The 18,283-nt window shown below is 37.3% G+C and overlaps 1 protein-coding gene across 1 annotated transcript; it reads right to left on the reverse strand.

Moving 5' to 3' along the window:
- Window positions 1-541: 541 nt before the first annotated feature.
- Window positions 542-16,566, reverse strand: adgrl4 (adhesion G protein-coupled receptor L4). Its single transcript, XM_063891522.1, has 16 exons — window positions 16,417-16,566; window positions 15,871-16,020; window positions 12,529-12,678; window positions 11,559-11,708; window positions 11,104-11,174; window positions 10,135-10,314; window positions 9,399-9,582; window positions 9,131-9,244; window positions 8,386-8,585; window positions 5,865-6,044; window positions 4,127-4,330; window positions 3,464-3,684; window positions 2,910-2,976; window positions 2,707-2,798; window positions 2,363-2,531; window positions 542-1,361 (listed from the first exon to the last, which is right to left on the reverse strand). Exons 1-16 carry the CDS (start codon window positions 16,526-16,528, stop codon window positions 1,299-1,301), a joined length of 2,307 nt encoding a protein of 768 aa, XP_063747592.1. The 5' UTR covers window positions 16,529-16,566; the 3' UTR covers window positions 542-1,298.
- Between the last annotated feature and the right edge of the window lie 1,717 nt (window positions 16,567-18,283).

Genomic DNA, 18,283 nt, shown 5'->3' on the forward strand with positions numbered 1-18,283 from the left:
ATGACACCGAGCAGCAATGAACCAAAAGGCTCAACTCTTGGGGAGTTCAGATTGCTCAACACACGACTCCCTTGTGTAATCACACATAAGCCATCATAGCACTTTCATACCCAGGCCTCAGATCACACGACCATCTGATTTCTTTTCATTTTTCAGCCAGTAGAGGTCTCCAAATTCACATTTTAGTCCCAAGATTTGAATTGAGATAAATAGAGAGAGGACAATCTCCTTTTACTCTTCTTCTTTAATTTAAATATATATAAATATAACTCTTTTGGAATACTTTAATGAAAAGCCAGTTGGCGAACTGCATGATGTTTGCTTTACTTTATTGGCTAGCATCTGTTTGTTGATTACAGTGGTTCATTGGATGTAATACTGCATTTTGCTTTGATTAATTGTTCAGGAGTCAGAATATGAATAGGAAGATGCAGAATTACTGTTAGAATGTCGGTCATTTTGGTTTAATTTCCAGCTATAGGCTCCTTAAAGGCAATACAACTCCCTGCAGCCCAGAGACTCCAAGAACACATGCAGGAAATAAAGGTTCAACCACAATTTATTTATTTAAAGCTCAGTTTCACAAAGCCTTTGAATGCTACATCACAGGAACAATATGTTAAATACATGATTTTGTCTGATGAAGCAGACACATTTAAACATCAGAAAGTGGTGCCAGCTGTCAGTTTTTGTGAAATGTTTAGTGCTACAACTGTTCCTCAAAATGTCCAGCAGATGGAGCCATTGACCTACCAAACTGTTATCATGCGAGAGGAATTCATATCCAGTACACTTAGTCTTGTGACGATCATCAATGGGAGTTTGATAATGTATTAAAAACAAGACCTTTGATTTTGCACATAAAAGAAGTGCGCTGCACAGATATGTGTTAGTTTGCATCATTCATTTTTAATAATTTACAAATCAATTTGAAACACAAGAAAGGAACAAAGACAACAGACTGCACAGTAAGGCTGATTATTGCAAAGGCATAAATTAAACCAGAAACAATACACTACTCAGAGGAATGTGTTTTGTGAAAATGCTGATACAGTAGTCGACGCAAGATCGTAAACATGAAATAAACACACATGAAGAATATATGATAGCAGTCTTTAAAAGGGAAACATTTAGTAATTACAAGTGCTGCCTTTTCTCTTTTATTAGACATCTGAAGTTAACATATTCCTCCCACATGGATTTTTGCAAAACAAAAAGCACGAGTCACAGGATATTGCCAGGCTACAGTGTGGACTATTATTTTAGAAGTGCAGGTGATCAGCTTTATTCTCCTCAATTCATCTCAGGCATTCAAAACAACAGGGCATGTTTTTGAAAAGCCTGTAGTACTCCTCCTGAATCTGGAATGACACATTCAGGAAGGTTGGATTAAGATGAAAGGCAAAAAAACACTATGACACAATATACCCTAATATAATATAACATGTGTATTTTTTACAAAGGCAACCTTTTTCTGATCAAAAATGTATGTGTGTAGGCATTGGTTAAAGAATAATCTAACCAACAAATTAAAATGATACATATAAAACTAGCCCCCTCTGCACATGATGCTCATTTTATTGACTCAGTAATAATCTTGAAAACATATTCAGCTAACTATAAATAAAACACTCTGAATTATTATTATCATTTATCATAATAAGCAATATTGTTATTGATACGTTAGCTGCCTTTTGATGCTCATACTGGTGCACCTTTCCTACTTTACCTGTTAGTGGTTGTATTCCAGGACTTTTTATTGCCGTTTTAACATAAAACTGTTCAATACTTATTCTATCACCTTATGATAATAATAATAATAATAATAATAATAACAATAACAATAATAATACATTTATTTTATAAGCACTTTTACAGGTGCTCAAAGTTTCTTTACAGAGGCACATAAAAAGAAAGACAACAAATAAATAAATGAAAACTCAAATTAAATTCGAGCAATGTAACAAAACCACACATTATGATAAATATTGAAACTAAATGTTTTAAATGTTCATTTCATTTCATTCACTTCAACACAGACTACGACACCACTGTTGTGCAATAACACGTGTGTGCAATATGTACATTGGTAATGTATTACAAACGTGACTTAATTTAAATAACTTTTTTAATGTTTTGCTTTTTAATATTTTATGCATGCCCTTCTATCTTCCCTTTAGCTGTGACAATTTTATTTTCCTCTCTGTGGGACGAATAAAGGTATTCTGATTCTGACATACTATGATGAATCTGGCTGGCAGTAAACCTCCTTCCTCTTGATCTGAAAAGTTCACTGTCTAACTTTAGTCACTCAATAAATGTAAAGAAAAACAAAAAGGTACAACAATGTGAGAATCTTTACCTTTCTGGACAGGACACACAGGAAGATGAAGATGAACATCCCCTGGAAGGCGTTGGCGATGGTGAACAGATATGCAGTGAGGGTGGTCTCATGCAGGATGTGCAGCACCCCGAAGGTCCAGGTGGCCCCAAGCACGAAGAGCAGGGCCAGGGCCCCGCGGGCACAGGACCTGAGGGAGGGGGGGGGGGGGGGGGGGGGGAACGCTGACTTTAACAGAGTGAAGGCTCAAAGAAAGTCATCCAAAAACTAATTGTAAACCAGCACGCCACATGCTGAGAACATTTCAGCTTCATTTTCTTTAGTTTTTCCTTCGATCTTCCCAACAGCAGTTTGGAGAATCTTACCTGATGTTTTGATAGTGGCTGATTTCAGGCTTCTTCACAGCAGTATGGCGGTACACTTTGTAGATGATGACTCCAAAAGCCAAGAGATTAACCTTCAGTGGAGAGGGACCAAAACAAAAATAACAACAAACATGATCAATCTTTGAAACAATCCCTGTTTGATGATTCAAATGTAATTCTTTAAAGTCATTTTTAGATCTTACCAGAATGATCAAACAGGCCGGCCCAATGAAACTCCAGATAAAGTGATTTTCTGTACTCAGCCAGCACCTGTAATGCAAATATTGAAGGTGTTATTTATTGACTGAATGTGTGTTTAAACATCTCTTTGTTGCAATAATCCGGCTTTCTGCAAATCAATACCCTCTATCCTTCCACTCCAGTCTAATCAAGCCTTATCTTAATTATGACCATATTGTATGGTCCAGTAAACACCTTTCTTATCTTGCAAAAACAAAAACAATTTGTTCGAAAATCGACACAGGAATACATTTTCAGCTCTACTTTTGCATTAACCTGAATCTTTCTAATTATATTTAACTTTAATAAACAACAGACTTACTGTTATTTATAGATTTGTATTCAGTCTAAGCATCGTCTACTTCCTTTTTGTCCCTGCAGGCCGAATGTAATCTCTGTCGCCTTGTATTTATAATTAATGTAATGTGTTTATCTTCCTTTCCTAAGAAAAGCTTAATAAGTTTGAAGAAGAGGCCTTTGTTATAGCCTTTGTCTTCCGACTTCTCTTTCCACTCACAATTTATCAGTGCCGTAATACTTGGACCCGAGCGTCGCCGAGATGGCCACCACCACTGCCGGGCTCCCGTAGCCGAAGATGTAAAAGTTACGGTGCAGGAAGCCTTTGTTGTAGATGACGCCAACGACTATTAAGTACAGATGGATGCCCTCGATGCACATCCAGGCAAAGGCTGCGAGGAAGAAATAGTGCAGCAGCCCTGCAATCACCGAGCAGAAAAGCTGCCAAGAAACAGACAAAGGAGGAGAGAGGGAGAGAGGGGGACAGATTTCACAATTTTATGATAAAAAAAAAGTTCAGTTATTGTGCCTCTTTATGTAAGTACTGTCATTTGCACATATTTGTCTGCTTGTTTAGCCTAGTTCATGTGATATATTGCTAATTTATTCTGTCAAAAAAGGCTTTAAATTAACAGAAATGATCTCCTGTTACAGTAAAAGGCAAGCTAAAGCTGAAGTGAGAGTAATAAAAATGGGGTTTTACTCAACAAAATCTCAACAAAATCTTTGAATAGTGGCTCACATCTGCACACCCACACCCACACCCACACACACACACACACACACACACACACACACACACACACACACACACACACATACACACACACACACAAACTAACAGGATATTTCCTTTGTTTCCCCGCATTCATCCGGAGCTCACCTTGTGTGTGTTCATGTTGATCCCCACCAGGAAGATGAACTCAGCCATGAAGAGGCTGCAGCACAGGTTCTTGTGGATGGTTGTTCGGGTGCTCTGGATCTCACTGAAGAACCAGAAGGTGAAGATGCACATGGACAGACAGATGAGGGAGATGATCATCCCCAGCTGTGTGATCCGGGTCAGGACGGTGTAGTGGGCCACCAGCTGAGAAGCAAATGGAAAGGGAGGCGTTTCATTCACGGTTTCATGGTACACTGAAGTTGTAATTTGTTGTGTTTTCTGCCTGGGATCATCTGATATCACATGGGGGAGTACAGGCTGGGGTTACACCAGCATGTTGCAGACGTACTGGAAAACTGTGGTCACATTTCAACCAGTTGTTGCAGAAAAAAGGTTGGGAACATTTGTACTTTATTTAGCATGATTCATTTTAACTTTGGAAAATGCATTCTTAATTTCTAAATACACTGCTCCCTTTTGTTTAAGCCCATATTCCTAAAGGAAATGTAGGAGTTTAAGGGCACTTCTGAGTGCTGTAAAAGAAGTGGGTGCATATCTCCCACTCTTACTTTGACAATCAGTGTGCACAGTGAGTCACAGTGCCTTCAGGAGCTATTAAACACAGTTTCACTGTTTGTGGTTTGGACTTTTTGAGGTGCTTAAATTGCTGTCTCAGAACTTTTGAAAAACATTAATAATTAATTAATTAAACTTAATAAGTCCAAATCTAAATCAATGCCTTCAAATCAAACTAAATACTGGTGTTGGCTTTCAAAAATCTATTGGTTTATTAATAAAGGCAGACAACAGAGGCACATCTTTTTACGTATTATTGTCATTTTTAAAACACCAATTTAAATGTTCTAGATGAATGGGATATTATGAATCAGGAACATTACGAACTCTGAAGCTATCTTCTTTCTGAAATGCATTGTCATGAAAAAAGGTGTCTCGGTGTGGACTTTTTGTGTTGCTTAAATTGCAGTCTCACAACTTGGAGTGGAACTTAATACCTAGAAAGCCTTTGGTAGAAATAACTTGCTATATTTTAAAGGTAAAACACCGTAAACACAAAATACTGGCTTTCAATTACCTATCGTTCTATTGTTATAGGTGAAACAAGAGAAAATAGAGGCACATCTTAACAGTGTTTAATCTAAATATATGTTAAGTATTATTAGAATTTTAAAACAGCGAAGAATTTACATTTCCAGATAAATTGGATATGACTCGAGAACATTCAGATTTCTTAAGATAAATAAATCTTTTTTCTTTTCTTTAACGTTTGGATTATCTCAAATGTAATGTCGAAAAAGACGTTTAGCTTTAGACATTTTGGAGGGATTGGTTTTTCCATGAAAACAACAATAAAATGCCCGAGGATGAAATTATTATATAAATAAAAGGTAATTTACATAATTAGCTAAAGAAAGAAACAGTTAATATATTCACTTCCTCAGTGATGTTACATTCATAATTTGCTTTAAGTAACATTGTGCATTTTCATAGATCTAAGGTCTAATATTCAGTTTCTATCGTAAACTATTTCAATAAATAAATGATCTTCTATAAAGATCTAAATATAAGGATTCAGATTTTACCCTCTTTGAAAATAAATGTGTATCCCATGATTAACCTTTTTCTAAAACCATAAATAAAGAATGTAAATGCTCGGTGAATAAATGTAAGAAAAGGGAATAGCTTTACACAGTTGTATTTTTAAGGTATGATCGCTCACATTGGCTCGCCCCGAGGACATGAGGATGGCGAAGTGTGTGAGGTGGTTGCAGGAGCAGGTGGTTGCGTTGCTGGTGACGTGGACCGTCTTGCAGCCGTGCCTGGCCCAGCGGCCCTGCAGGCTGTCCGCCTCGTACTCCCAGAACGCACAACTGGTCACATCATCCTGAGTGTCGATGGGCTTCAGGGGAGAAACAAAGACACAGTTGACTCTTCATGGTGCCGTTTAATTCCTTTTTGAACGGCTGCTGCTTTGCAATGCCACCACAGGGGGTTATTACTCTTATTATTATTATTAATAATATTAATAATAATAAATTAATAAAAGGGGGAGGTCTGCCAGATTTATGGCAGATTTAGCTAATAACTAATACACACATAACAATTATAAACAGTACAACTATAATAATATGTCTTTCAACTTAAGTCTCAAATTACAGTCAAATTGCTCAATACCAATGTTTTGTGCAATGGGAATGTAAACAGATTAAGAATAAATAAATAACACACACAATTTTGCCTATCACATTTTAGTAATAATGTTCCTTTAGTGTCGTTTTGTTCACATTTTCATTTATGTTGTTCTCTATTGGCTTTTCTTACTTCGTATTGTCTCACATCTTTATAACTAATGTAAGAAAAATAAATACATTAAATTGCCAAATAGTTATCATGCACAACGTTGGGTCAACACCAATGTTTGGGTCATGTGCATTACTGCTCATTGTGGGTGTTTTGTAGAAAAACAACTTCATCAGGATGTACATTAGTACAGCACTCCAAATGAATATTAATATGACATACTGCATTCAAAGCAGAGGTCAATTTATTTTCCATTCATTATTATGCATAATTTCAGAGCATTAAAATGATAAACAACTACATTTCTGCTTAAAATGACCACCTCTACAATAACATTAAATGAAATACAGCTGTGTATTCATCAGGTTGACATCTATTCTCAAAATCCTTACATCATATTGGAATTTTAAAAACAAGCAATTTATACCCCTAAATGACCACATTTTCCCCTCAAATAAATGCATGCAGACTGTGTCACAAGAATACTGAACAGGTGTAAGCGTGAAAAAAAAAAAAAGTGCTTCAAGGGAAAAGAGTCTGCACGGAAATGGACCCAAAATTATTGATTGTTACTCTTTAAAGGCAATTTACAGAGGATTTAGCTGCTCAACATAAATCATAACCTCCTTTGTTAGGCTTAAGCCTCAAGGGTCCAACAAAAATAATGATTTCACTTTCTCATACATTTTAATTATCTTAAAAGAAAATACCAGTACATTAACTTTTAGGGTTATTTCCCTCATTACTCCGCTTTCCTCCATCATCTATTCACCTTTCCTCTTCCATTTCCCCTGAACATGGAGGTCATTACAAGAAATACATGGAATAAAGTCTTAAAATTTCATTAAAAAAAACTTACACGAAGCACTAACTACTCCTCCCAGGTGAGTTTATTTGAATTTGACTTTAATGGAAACTCTGGAAGTTATTAAGTTACTGCGAGAGGCAGTGTGGGAATAAGAAGCCGTTTTACACACCGAACGCTGGGCACTGATCGTCTGCAGTTTGACAAGGCATGATGGGATTACGATGTTTAAAAGTGTCTCATTGGAAGATTCTAATGTCACTGAAATGAATCATACTGTATGTGACACTTTGAAGGCAGCAGCAAGTTTAAGGTTGAAGGAAAGCGTAAAAGATGCCTAAATTGAGTTTGGATGTCGTAAAATATCTGCTTCAGTCCATGTTGAGTTAACACATTGTGCTTTTATACATCGAGTCAATAAGGGTTTGATAAATGAGGAAGATCCACCGGCTGCTGTAAAGCTGGGTAGAAACACTGACTCTCTGAAGAAGCATACATTTATGCTGTTTAGATAGTATATGATATTGTACTTCCTAAATATATATTGAAACATATATATCACAGTATTGTGCAACTCAAACAAATTCAGTCAATTAAAGTTGAAAACATTTTCTAACAAATCTAAGCCCAATAACTTATTTACCTATCAAGCTTGAAACATACCTTTCATATTTCCTCTTATTTTAAGAAATCTGAGGCTTCTGTTTAAAGGATCAGCTGCCATTACTTTTTGAAACAAAATAAATAAAACCCTATGGAGAGCTTTTTTTCTAAAACATATTTATGTATCAAACGTAATTCACCCAAATTTGATTGATTTTGCTAACTTATAACTTAACGTATGAGGCATTATACAGTACATCTGTACATTTTTCAGCATGTGGCCCTCAGTGAAGAATGTTTGGGCAACACTGGTTTAGATACTCTTCTTAATATAGGTTTGTTTTTACTGAATTTTTTTTTTTATATATATTGTTTGTAAATGTAAATGTTTATCTTTATTTTATTCAATTCAATAGTTCTGTAATTCCCGAAGATGTAATGCCTAAACGCTGCTGTGACCAAATTATTCTATCTATCTATCTATCTATCTAAAACCATGTAGGCAGCCTCAGCACTCTGTATGTATCTTTACCTCGTTGTGTCTCAGAGTGAAAGTGACATGGTCAACTTGGTAAACATCAGCAGGTCTGACGGCTGCTGCTATGACTTGGGAGTTGACAGTGATTTCCCCAGTCTCTGCATAGCGCGAGTAGTCGGTGACACCTGGGTCGCTGCTCGGCTTCAGGATGTCACTGATGCTGTCGTACCGCACAAACACTGCTGACACACTTCCTGATGGACCAAAAACAAGTTTAACAAAGACCGGAGGGAGTCAAACTTACGGGCTGTATTTGTAATCAAACTTTTCTATTCAATTAAAACTCTCTTATATCATGGATAAATATGTTTAGGAGAGTATGCAAATCTGACCAACTGTGTGGAGTTGAATGCATAAATTTAACTAGATTAGCACACTAATAATAACTTCTAAGTCTTGTAAAATCACTTAACATCCTTGATTTTACTTATTGGTTTCTGTTATTTTAACAGTAGCTGAAAAAGAAACTTTCTTTTGTTTGTGTTGTTGAAATTAGCAAGAAGTAGTCTTGCACATCTTGTGATAGGTGCCCCCGATCAAAGGTATCAGCAAAAATAAAGACTTATATAAAGTATTATATTTTGGCATATAGAGCATGACAGAGAAGATATGAATACTTAATTTTTCGCTGGCTTAAAACGCACTGTATGTGGCATATGGCAACATGTAGCAAAACACTACTCCCTGTACACCCAAGCACGCAGATGGTCACAGATTGTTGTGAAGTAGGCTTCTTTACCATTCCTGTCCTCCTCTGGTCTCAGTTTCGGAGTTAGATTGATATGATCTCCTCCCATTGAAACAGACAGCTTGGCTTTTGTGTGACGAACATTAAAAGTGAAGAGTTTCAATTCTGTGGTGGAGGAGAAAAAAAAGTCAGGTATGTCAAGGAATTAAAATATGAAAATGACAATTATCCAAAACCCCACTTCTTTTGCACACAGGTGGGAATAAATGGCAGGACAATTTAATATAATTGGAGAGCCCTGCGTTAATGATAATCTCACCCATTTCCGTGGCTTTGATTTCAAGCTCAGTTGGAGTCTTGTAGTTGTTAGCCAGACTCATAGCACTTTCTTCCACAGTGTGCAGCAGCTTGGTGATGGTATGTTCCCGGCGCTCTTCTTTTATTCGGCTCCAAGCCACCAGTTCATCTTTCTCCACCAAGTTGTTTACTGCTTTCACAAATTTCTGTAGAAAACAGATTTATCAGCATGACATGTGTTTGATAGCTAAACATGTAACATATGCCTATGCTGAAATTTGTGTTTAATTAGGTATGATTAAAACATCAGGTTTCTCCCTTGATGTTTTAATGATTGCTTGATATGATTTGGATTAAATGATGTTGTGCACATAGGAACCTATATCACAGAGATTTTTCTAATATTAAATTGAAGGATATGATTTTTTAAAAGCCTTTTAAATAGTGCAAGGGAGAGATAAGTGGACAATTTTGGTGTCCAATTATGGTTAGATTTTTCCGTTTTGTTCATTTTTGTATCTATTGATCTTACACATTGACCCAAGATAACAGCAGCTTTCATCTTAGATACAAAATTGCTAAAGTCTCTCAAATGTATTTCCCATAAATGCATAGCATACTGGCATAATTCTTAGATAAGTTGGAACTGGATTGTATACAGTGGCTTTTTTCCCCCCTAAACCAGTTCAAAGCATAACTTCTGTTCAGGCAGGACTCCAAACGTTGATTGAGAAAGGAGAATGGTAAACAAAGATTACTGTAAGGGTCGAGTTGATGACGGACGGTTTGACAGTGGAATCCTTTCCCTCCGCAGTCAGGATTGATGCAGATCGACACAAGGCCTCAACATATGCGATCACTTGCACTGATGTGAGCTCGCCGGACGTCTGCTTGACGATTTCCTTCAGTAAACTCTGAGGCTCCGTTAGGTTGCTCATCTACGATGGTAGGATGGGGGGGAGGGTGTTTAGTATATCACTTTTCTGCAACATTTTTCAACCTGTACTTTGATATTTTGTAGATTATGTTGGATACAAACTGTGAAAATAATGATCACTGATACACCTGTACCTTTCTTTCTCTTTTTTTTATTATATGAAACTGTGGTTCACTTATAAACTCAATAATGTTCACATCCAATTTTGCAAGTTATAGATTTCCCACAAGGGGGAGCTGTTTTGTCGGTCTCAGAACATATGTTGCCACCTATAAACAAGCAGTTAGGACGTGTCAAAATCACAACTTAATAATGAAAGCAATAGATAATGAACTTCAACATTTCCACTGGCAGGCATGAGTCGGACATGTGTTTATATTATAATTTCAAAACAATACCTGTTTTGCCTTCCAAATGTCTAGGAACGGAGCTGTACACTCAGTTGAAGGCCGGTTAGCTTTTGTTTATTTGTCTGTATACAGTGAATGGTTAGATATTTTAATTTCCACCTTGTACAAACATATTTTAGTTAAATAGGATGCAAAATGGCACTGTGCAGTGAAAACAAATTCTCCAGAAAATAGAACATGCTCTTGTTAAAACCTAATTAAAAAAGCCCTGAAAGGATAATGCGCTTGTACAGCAAGTCCAATAGCAGCGGCTGGTGTTGTGTCTATAATATACTTTGTCTGTTTCATTTCATGGTGATCCTATTTCTCTCCAACAGAGGGCACTCCCATCATATGGAAGTGTACCTTATTTGGCTGAAACCCTGAGGAAGGGTACTTACATATTCAAGTGTTTTGTTGACAGTCTGTGTGATACACCCGATGTTGTCGTGGCAGTATTTTTGGGGATGCTCTGGAAAACAAAAATTACCTTAAGTATCTCTTTGATGGATGATTTTATTTCCATTAGTTTACCATTATAAACCATGTCATAGTAAATACTCTAAACTGCATTAAAACCTGCAGACAGCACATCCCAGGACTCTCTTTGTTGTGGACTGAGCTTAAAACATCAGAAAACGGAAGATTGCACCGTTAACTTAACGTATTGCATAAAAGATTCACCCCAAAAAAAACTATAAAATGCAATCCTGTTTTGTTTGTGTAAGTGTGATATAGAAAGTTAGAAACAAAAACGAGTGAAAAGGGAGAGGGATGAAGAAAGATGTATGTCCTTGGATGTAAGAGCCAGTTTGTGTGTTGGTGTGCTTGTGAGCTCTTCCATCCTCATACCGACCTTTACATCTTGCGCCTGACTCTGGATGAAAGTGCTTAGTGCCTGAAGTTGGGATGTAATCACGCTGACAGGTGCAATAGAAAGATCCATTCGTATTATGGCAGCGTGAGTTTGGTCCACAGATCTGTCCTGGCTGGCATTCATCAATATCTGTAAGGTGCAAATGAAGGGTTCAGCACCAATAAAAGACCAACACAATATGATTAATGTCAAACCCACAACACAACATAAAGAAAATACCTAATAACTACAGAGGTTTAGTTCTATTTCCATCTTAAAATTTGAGAAAAGGATGCTGAAAGTGAAGCAAAGACCTCCTACAAATAAAGGCTTTTCCCGATCATTATATTTAATACCCTGTTTTATTGATATTGGAAGAGAAACTGAAATTCATACACGCATGTAACACATTTGAATGTTTATGAATCGGCTATAAAATCAGCTACGGCACGTGCTTGCACTGTAATCAATAATGTTTGCCACCCACTTGGATATCTGTAGGAATACTTAATGCTACAACATGGGATGAACGTGTAGTTTTTCTATTGCAAATGGAGCAAAAGATCTCGGGTGGTTACTCAGAATAGCAGATGGGAAGGAAGTGAAAGGCCGGGGGGAACAATCACCTCCAACACCTTTATCCTCTTCAGTACAGTTGCAGCGAAAACATTTCACACACACACACACACACACACACACACACACACACACACACACACACACACACACACACACACACACACACACACACACACACACACACACACACACACACACACACACACACACACACACACACACACACACACACACACACACCTGAATCCTTCACAACAGAGTGGTTACTGCTTTCACAAATAAACATGATATCCAGCCTATTGGTATGTGAGGTCATTTGTCAGTACGTGAATGTGAAGCCAAACCTAATGCCTTTACATTTATAATTCTGAGCGAATGAATTAGACATTACCGACGCATTCAGTGCCATCATTGGGCTGGAACTCGGCCATTCCTGTCGATGTGTATCCAGAGACACAGGTACAGTAGTAGCTGCCTGCTGTGTTGGTGCAGCTCCCCCTGTCCCCGCAGATATTAGTCACATTCTGGCACTCGTTGTCATCTGTGGGGAAAAAACAAGGATGGAAAGTAAACAGGGTTATTCGCTGTAGAAATTAAAAATAAAAATATGCCACAAAAAACTGAAAATTGGATAAGCAAAGACAATAAAATGCACTTATATTGGCTGCTTATTGTTGTTGTGAATAGCCCAGGCAGTGTAAGTACCCGCTGACCAGCAGGCTAATGACTACTTATAACAGTTCAACCCTTCGAAGACATTCACCTCTTTTTTGTTACAAGTACAAATTCATAAAAACATATTAAGAGTTACATAACCCTGAACATTTCAGCAATTTAAAACATTTATCCAACCCTTTGTTTTGACAAGGATCTTCTTTTTTAAAATTTGAACACTAGGTAACAGTGTAGATATATAATAGATTTATAAATATTTCTAGCTTTATCCACAGTATGCTCTTTGATTAATTGTACTGCAATAGTTTCCCATTGTACTTGTGTTCATTCGACCATGTGTCAGTCCTCCTTCTGCTACATTTCCCATAAGGCCTTTCAAGATACTCTAGAGAAATGCGTGGACATGTTGCAATTAGCTGATCTGTAAGTTTCTGTTGGGGAAATTTCGAGATAATTGTATTGAGTACTGACAAAGCAGCCATGAAAAACGACATATTTTGTTAGTAAAATACATTTTGGTCTGCAGCCGGTGAAGAAGACAGAAATCTTAGCTTTGCTTCTTTAACAATGAATGTCTTTAACATGCAAAATGGCTGGCCTATCATACAGGGCACTTGCAAACACTGATGTTAATCCTTTATGTTTAACTTAAAATACTGCAGTCAAGCTATTTCCGCTTGAGTTAAATAGAAAGATCTGCAGACCAGAAAACCAAAATTAGCATGGCATGCTTGAGGCATGGTGGCAGGATTGCCTACATGAGTGTTTTCTAAAAAAGGAAACCAGAGCAAGCACTAAAACCTGTGATGCTTTCAGCCGTCAATTTAGGAGTGTCTATTTGGTAAGATTATTATCTAGAGTAAATGTGGATATCCTATATTAATCCATGTATTAATATCCAGAAAACTAATCCCATACGATCCCCATGTCAACTTATTTCCAGGTTTTATGAACTTTATTTAGGAATACATTCAATCTTGTTTCTGGGTCATGGTGTTTATTTGAACTTGATGTTTTTTCACTGGGTTAGTTTGGCTTAATCCATAAAAAATACTTTATCATTCATTATTTGTTTTATATTGTGTGTATTGATAAGCTAACACTGGAAAACAACCATAACTTAAGCGGTGAAATGTCAAAGAAATGAAGTAAAGTAAAAAGTACAATGTGTGCCTTCAAAACTAACCAGAGTATTACCGTATGAAGTAACGTAAAGTACCTCAAAAGTGTACTTAAGAGCTGCTCTTGAATAAATGTACTGAGTTACATTACGCCAGTGGTTGTTTGACTTGATTTTGAGAAACTCAAATGAAAAACATTTTTTATTTCATTATTGCCCTTTGTTTAGAAAGCTCCATACAGAGCAGTTTGCTGTGAACACTGCCCGGGGCCCACGCATCACAGAAAGTGCTGTTCCAGCTTTATTCTCAAACACACCCTCCGTCTCGCTTCGCTCCGTTTATTGGAAATGACCTGGCAAGACTTTCCACTGTTGTTTTCAGTAGTCTGTGATGGACGCTTTTCTCTTCCTCTCCCCTGTACCTTTAGCACACATGTTGTCCGGGAAGGGAAATCCTTTGCTCGGAAGAGAGAGGTGACTGTATTCAAAGGGGAAATACCTCCATGACACACAGGACCCTTGAACTGTCATTACTGCGCAAAGGTTGTTTCCACATGCTCCATGAATCAGATTTAAGTACACGGTAGAGGGCTTTTGTCACTTTGTTCTAAACATTTAAAAAGAAACACTGAAATGATCTTAACTCTACTCTTACTTACAGTTGTAGTAAGGACTACCGACTGGGGTCCACAAGAAATAACTACTGTAAGAAATAACAAACATAGCAACAACTTAACTTATTTCCTACCATTATAAGTGATGCATTTAATTTAATCTGAAGACAATAAGTCATATTATTATTTTCAGGCATTTGTCTTCTGCATCTTTTTTAGTCCCTCCCCCCCCTCATAGTATGTAATCCTTTAAATGAAGGACCCATGGCAAATATATCAGATATCAATTCTATTTTATCCATTAAAACTGCATTTGCTGCAATTGGGTCCTTTTGATATTTCATACATTTTGAATTATTTTAAATCTGGTACTAGGAAACTTCATTCTGCTTTTTTCCCCTCTAAAATCATTCGCTACAGTGTTTGTAGTGCTTACTTTTTGATTTACTTTTGGCTCTTGAAATATGTAAGCAGTACTGTGATGGTGATCATGTTTGGTCAGGAAACTGAAAAGTGTTCCAGGAATTCTAATCAGCCCAGAAACATAACAGGATAAACAATGCTGACAGAGAGGCAGCGTGGGCCACTAAAAGCGTTCCTAATAAAGCTGTATCGTGGAGATATCTTTCTATATTGCAGTGCTTACTTTGAATTTAACTCCTAATGATTGGAGGAGGCTGGTGGGAAATTCAACCAAAAAGGTTGGACAAGAACACAAACAAGAAAAAGTTAAATAAATAAGTTGAATTTTTTACAAATCTTACTTTAACTCAAAAAAACAGTGCCTTTGTGTTTTGGAACTTCAGCTCAAGAGTAACAAGTTAAAAGCTAAATTTGATGGTATGTAAAAGGTATTAAGTTATTTAATTCCACTTGAAACATGTTGGGGTACCATTGTTCAACAAGGAGGTGAGTATTGCTTTGGGCTCAAATGTTAGAGACAACATTTGCGGAAGAGCTTTACACAACATGCTGATATGTGTTGCTCAAATGACCACAGATGGTGTTTTTGTGAAGGCAATTTTAAATGTAATATTTAATGTGATTCAAGTCATGGTCAAGGAAGTTCAACATATAGTGCCTCATATTTTTCAACTGCATAAAACCCTGTTTTTTGCTCTGAAATCATCCTCCAAATAAATGTAAAGTTAGCCAAGGAATGCCTGCCTCATACTTCTGTCTGCTTAAATGTTGAACAGCCATAAACGACAAAGGCTTCCAAAAATAGTTGAAGCTTCAATGACAGCCACACACAAGGTTATACTCATGCATCTTTTGCTAAACTCTCAGTGAAATACTGTTGTCTTTATATGTTTATATTCACCGTTGCAAAACGTTGTTCCATCTCCAGTATATCCATGGTTGCAGAAGCAGCCATCATTTGATCCGTTCTGGGCCTTGCATGTTGCAAGTCGGTGACAAGAATCGCAAATGTCAGAGAGGCTGCATGGGTCCATCAGACTGGAAAGCCATGCTGCGTAGACACAATATCATATACAAGAGAATGTAAGTTTAAATTATAGCATGAAATATATCGTCCAAATCCTTTCATGACGCCACTGCCGCTTCTTTAAGCATGTGTGGTTCCAGTAAAAGATCGCATTTGTATCTCTGAACCACACGTGATCCACAGAACTAATCTATTGAGACACAGTACATATACATTAGGGATCAAGCTTATGTAGCAAAGCAAACTGTGAAAAAAACCTCAATTATAATCTCTAAAATGATTTGCCAATCTCATATCAAGCTCAACTGCTGCCCCATCACTAGCCCAAAGTCATCATAGCCAACATATAGACATCATAAACACAGTTACATCCTCCCTATAAGACACCTGCCATGCTAGAGGAGATAATAGCTCACGTACCTGTCAAAAGTATAAGTTTCATTGGGGACTTGTGCAAAGACTCCATACTTGCGCTGGTCTCGATTCTACTTTTAGCACAGACTGTAGTGGGCTGGCTGGTGACGTAGTCCATTTCCTTGCATCAGTTTTCCTGTTTCCCTAAACCTGGCCCTTCCTGTCTTGATCTTTAATCTGCTTTGGAAAACATGCAGCCTGGTCCCTTTACTAAACTGCTCCAACACAAAGCACCCAACACACTTTTTTAAACTGATCTAAATATACACCTACTTCAAAAAAAGTGTGAGCAGTGATAAGCCACTTTTTTGTTTCACTGTTGACACTGTGACCTGTCGCCATTTTGGAAGACTCTACGCCATTGTTCTCAGTTGAACACGTACGGTAGGCTGTGTAAACACAGGCCAAAACAACAGCGACTCACTCCACGGAAGGACGACCCCCTCCCTTCCGCGAAGGACTGTACACAAATTCACACACACATTCCTGCATTGTGTGTGTCTTCCAGTAATCATTTCAATGTTCTTCAGACAGAAACCCAAATATCTTCGAGTCTTACAGGCTTTTGTGGTTGAAAAATATTGGGAATGTTTGTGTCTCACTGCTGTTTAATATTATAAACAACTAGATGATTGCCTTATTGTGACATAGACAGAAACTTTGACTCATACTTTGTTCTGAAAGAAAAGAAAGTGAAAGAAACTATTTCAAGCAAAATTCTTCTTTAGATTCAAAGATTCAGTGTCTTTTAAATTGTATTTTAAACTGTGTCATCGTATGCACTTTTCTCCTAAAATTGTGTTCTATTGACACCATTTGCCGTTTATAAAGTTGTTGAAACATCGTGCAGTTTTCTATTGTTCACATTTCTATGCACAGTGCCTTAAAAGACTGGCTGAAGTAACAGTGTTGTAATATGCTATATAAACATCATTTTAGGGCCCTTTGTGCTGCAGTTATATAGACCTATGAGTGTGGCTTTGAAGATAAGCGATAAAAACAACAAATTTTACTTTTGTTTCTTTAACAACTGTCATGGATTAATGACCCCATTCTCTTTGCAGGAAATGAGCAGGGCTGGGTGTTATTTAGTTTTTTTCTGATGGGTTACTGACCCCCAGAAAAAAACAAAGTTGTGTTACTTATTTGCACATGCATCTCAGGTGCAGAATTTATAATGTTGATAATCTACAACATCCATGAATTTCAATAATCAGTTGTTGTTTCAGGGTAGACTTTTACTGGCAAAGGCTGTTAGGTAAAGGTGAATTCAAATGTGAAAAAGTTACAAAAGACAAAAAGTACACATTCAGGTGTAACTGAGGTCTTTTCATACTACTTTCTACATTTTGGCACAAACACATTCATTGATGAATAGTTTCACTTTGGAGATAAGTTCTTTGTTGACTGTATTGCAATCTGTGGAGGCGGTTTGAATTGCTTAGGCAAGGCGTTCAGTTTATTGCTGAGAAAGGCAGCTGCTTTGAATGACACTATTAGAACTGCACAGCATTACTGTCCTGGGAAAGTGCTTGGTGAAAAACACATCTGAAAGTCTCGCTCTGACACTCACTTAATGCTAAGGAAGGAAGGAAGTGATGTTTTCTAGAACAAACCTGGACTGATTGCACCACTCCTTCAGCTTTTTGGTCTCAGGAAATCTCTCATCTAGTGATAAATTTGTAAAGCTCACGGGCGCTTGCTTGCTCCACAATGACATTGTAAAAAAAAAAGACACCTAAGAGAAAAGACCTCTTCAACTGTGTGGAGGCAGTTTTGTGTAAATGTTTCCTCTTTTCCTTTCCTCTCCTCTCTCATGAATATGGAAATTTGACTCGGCAGCAGCAGAAATTTGCGTGGGTTTGAGTGTGTG

Source organism: Eleginops maclovinus, chromosome 9, assembly GCF_036324505.1.
Source record: "Eleginops maclovinus isolate JMC-PN-2008 ecotype Puerto Natales chromosome 9, JC_Emac_rtc_rv5, whole genome shotgun sequence".
NCBI classification, from domain to species: domain Eukaryota; kingdom Metazoa; phylum Chordata; class Actinopteri; order Perciformes; family Eleginopidae; genus Eleginops; species Eleginops maclovinus.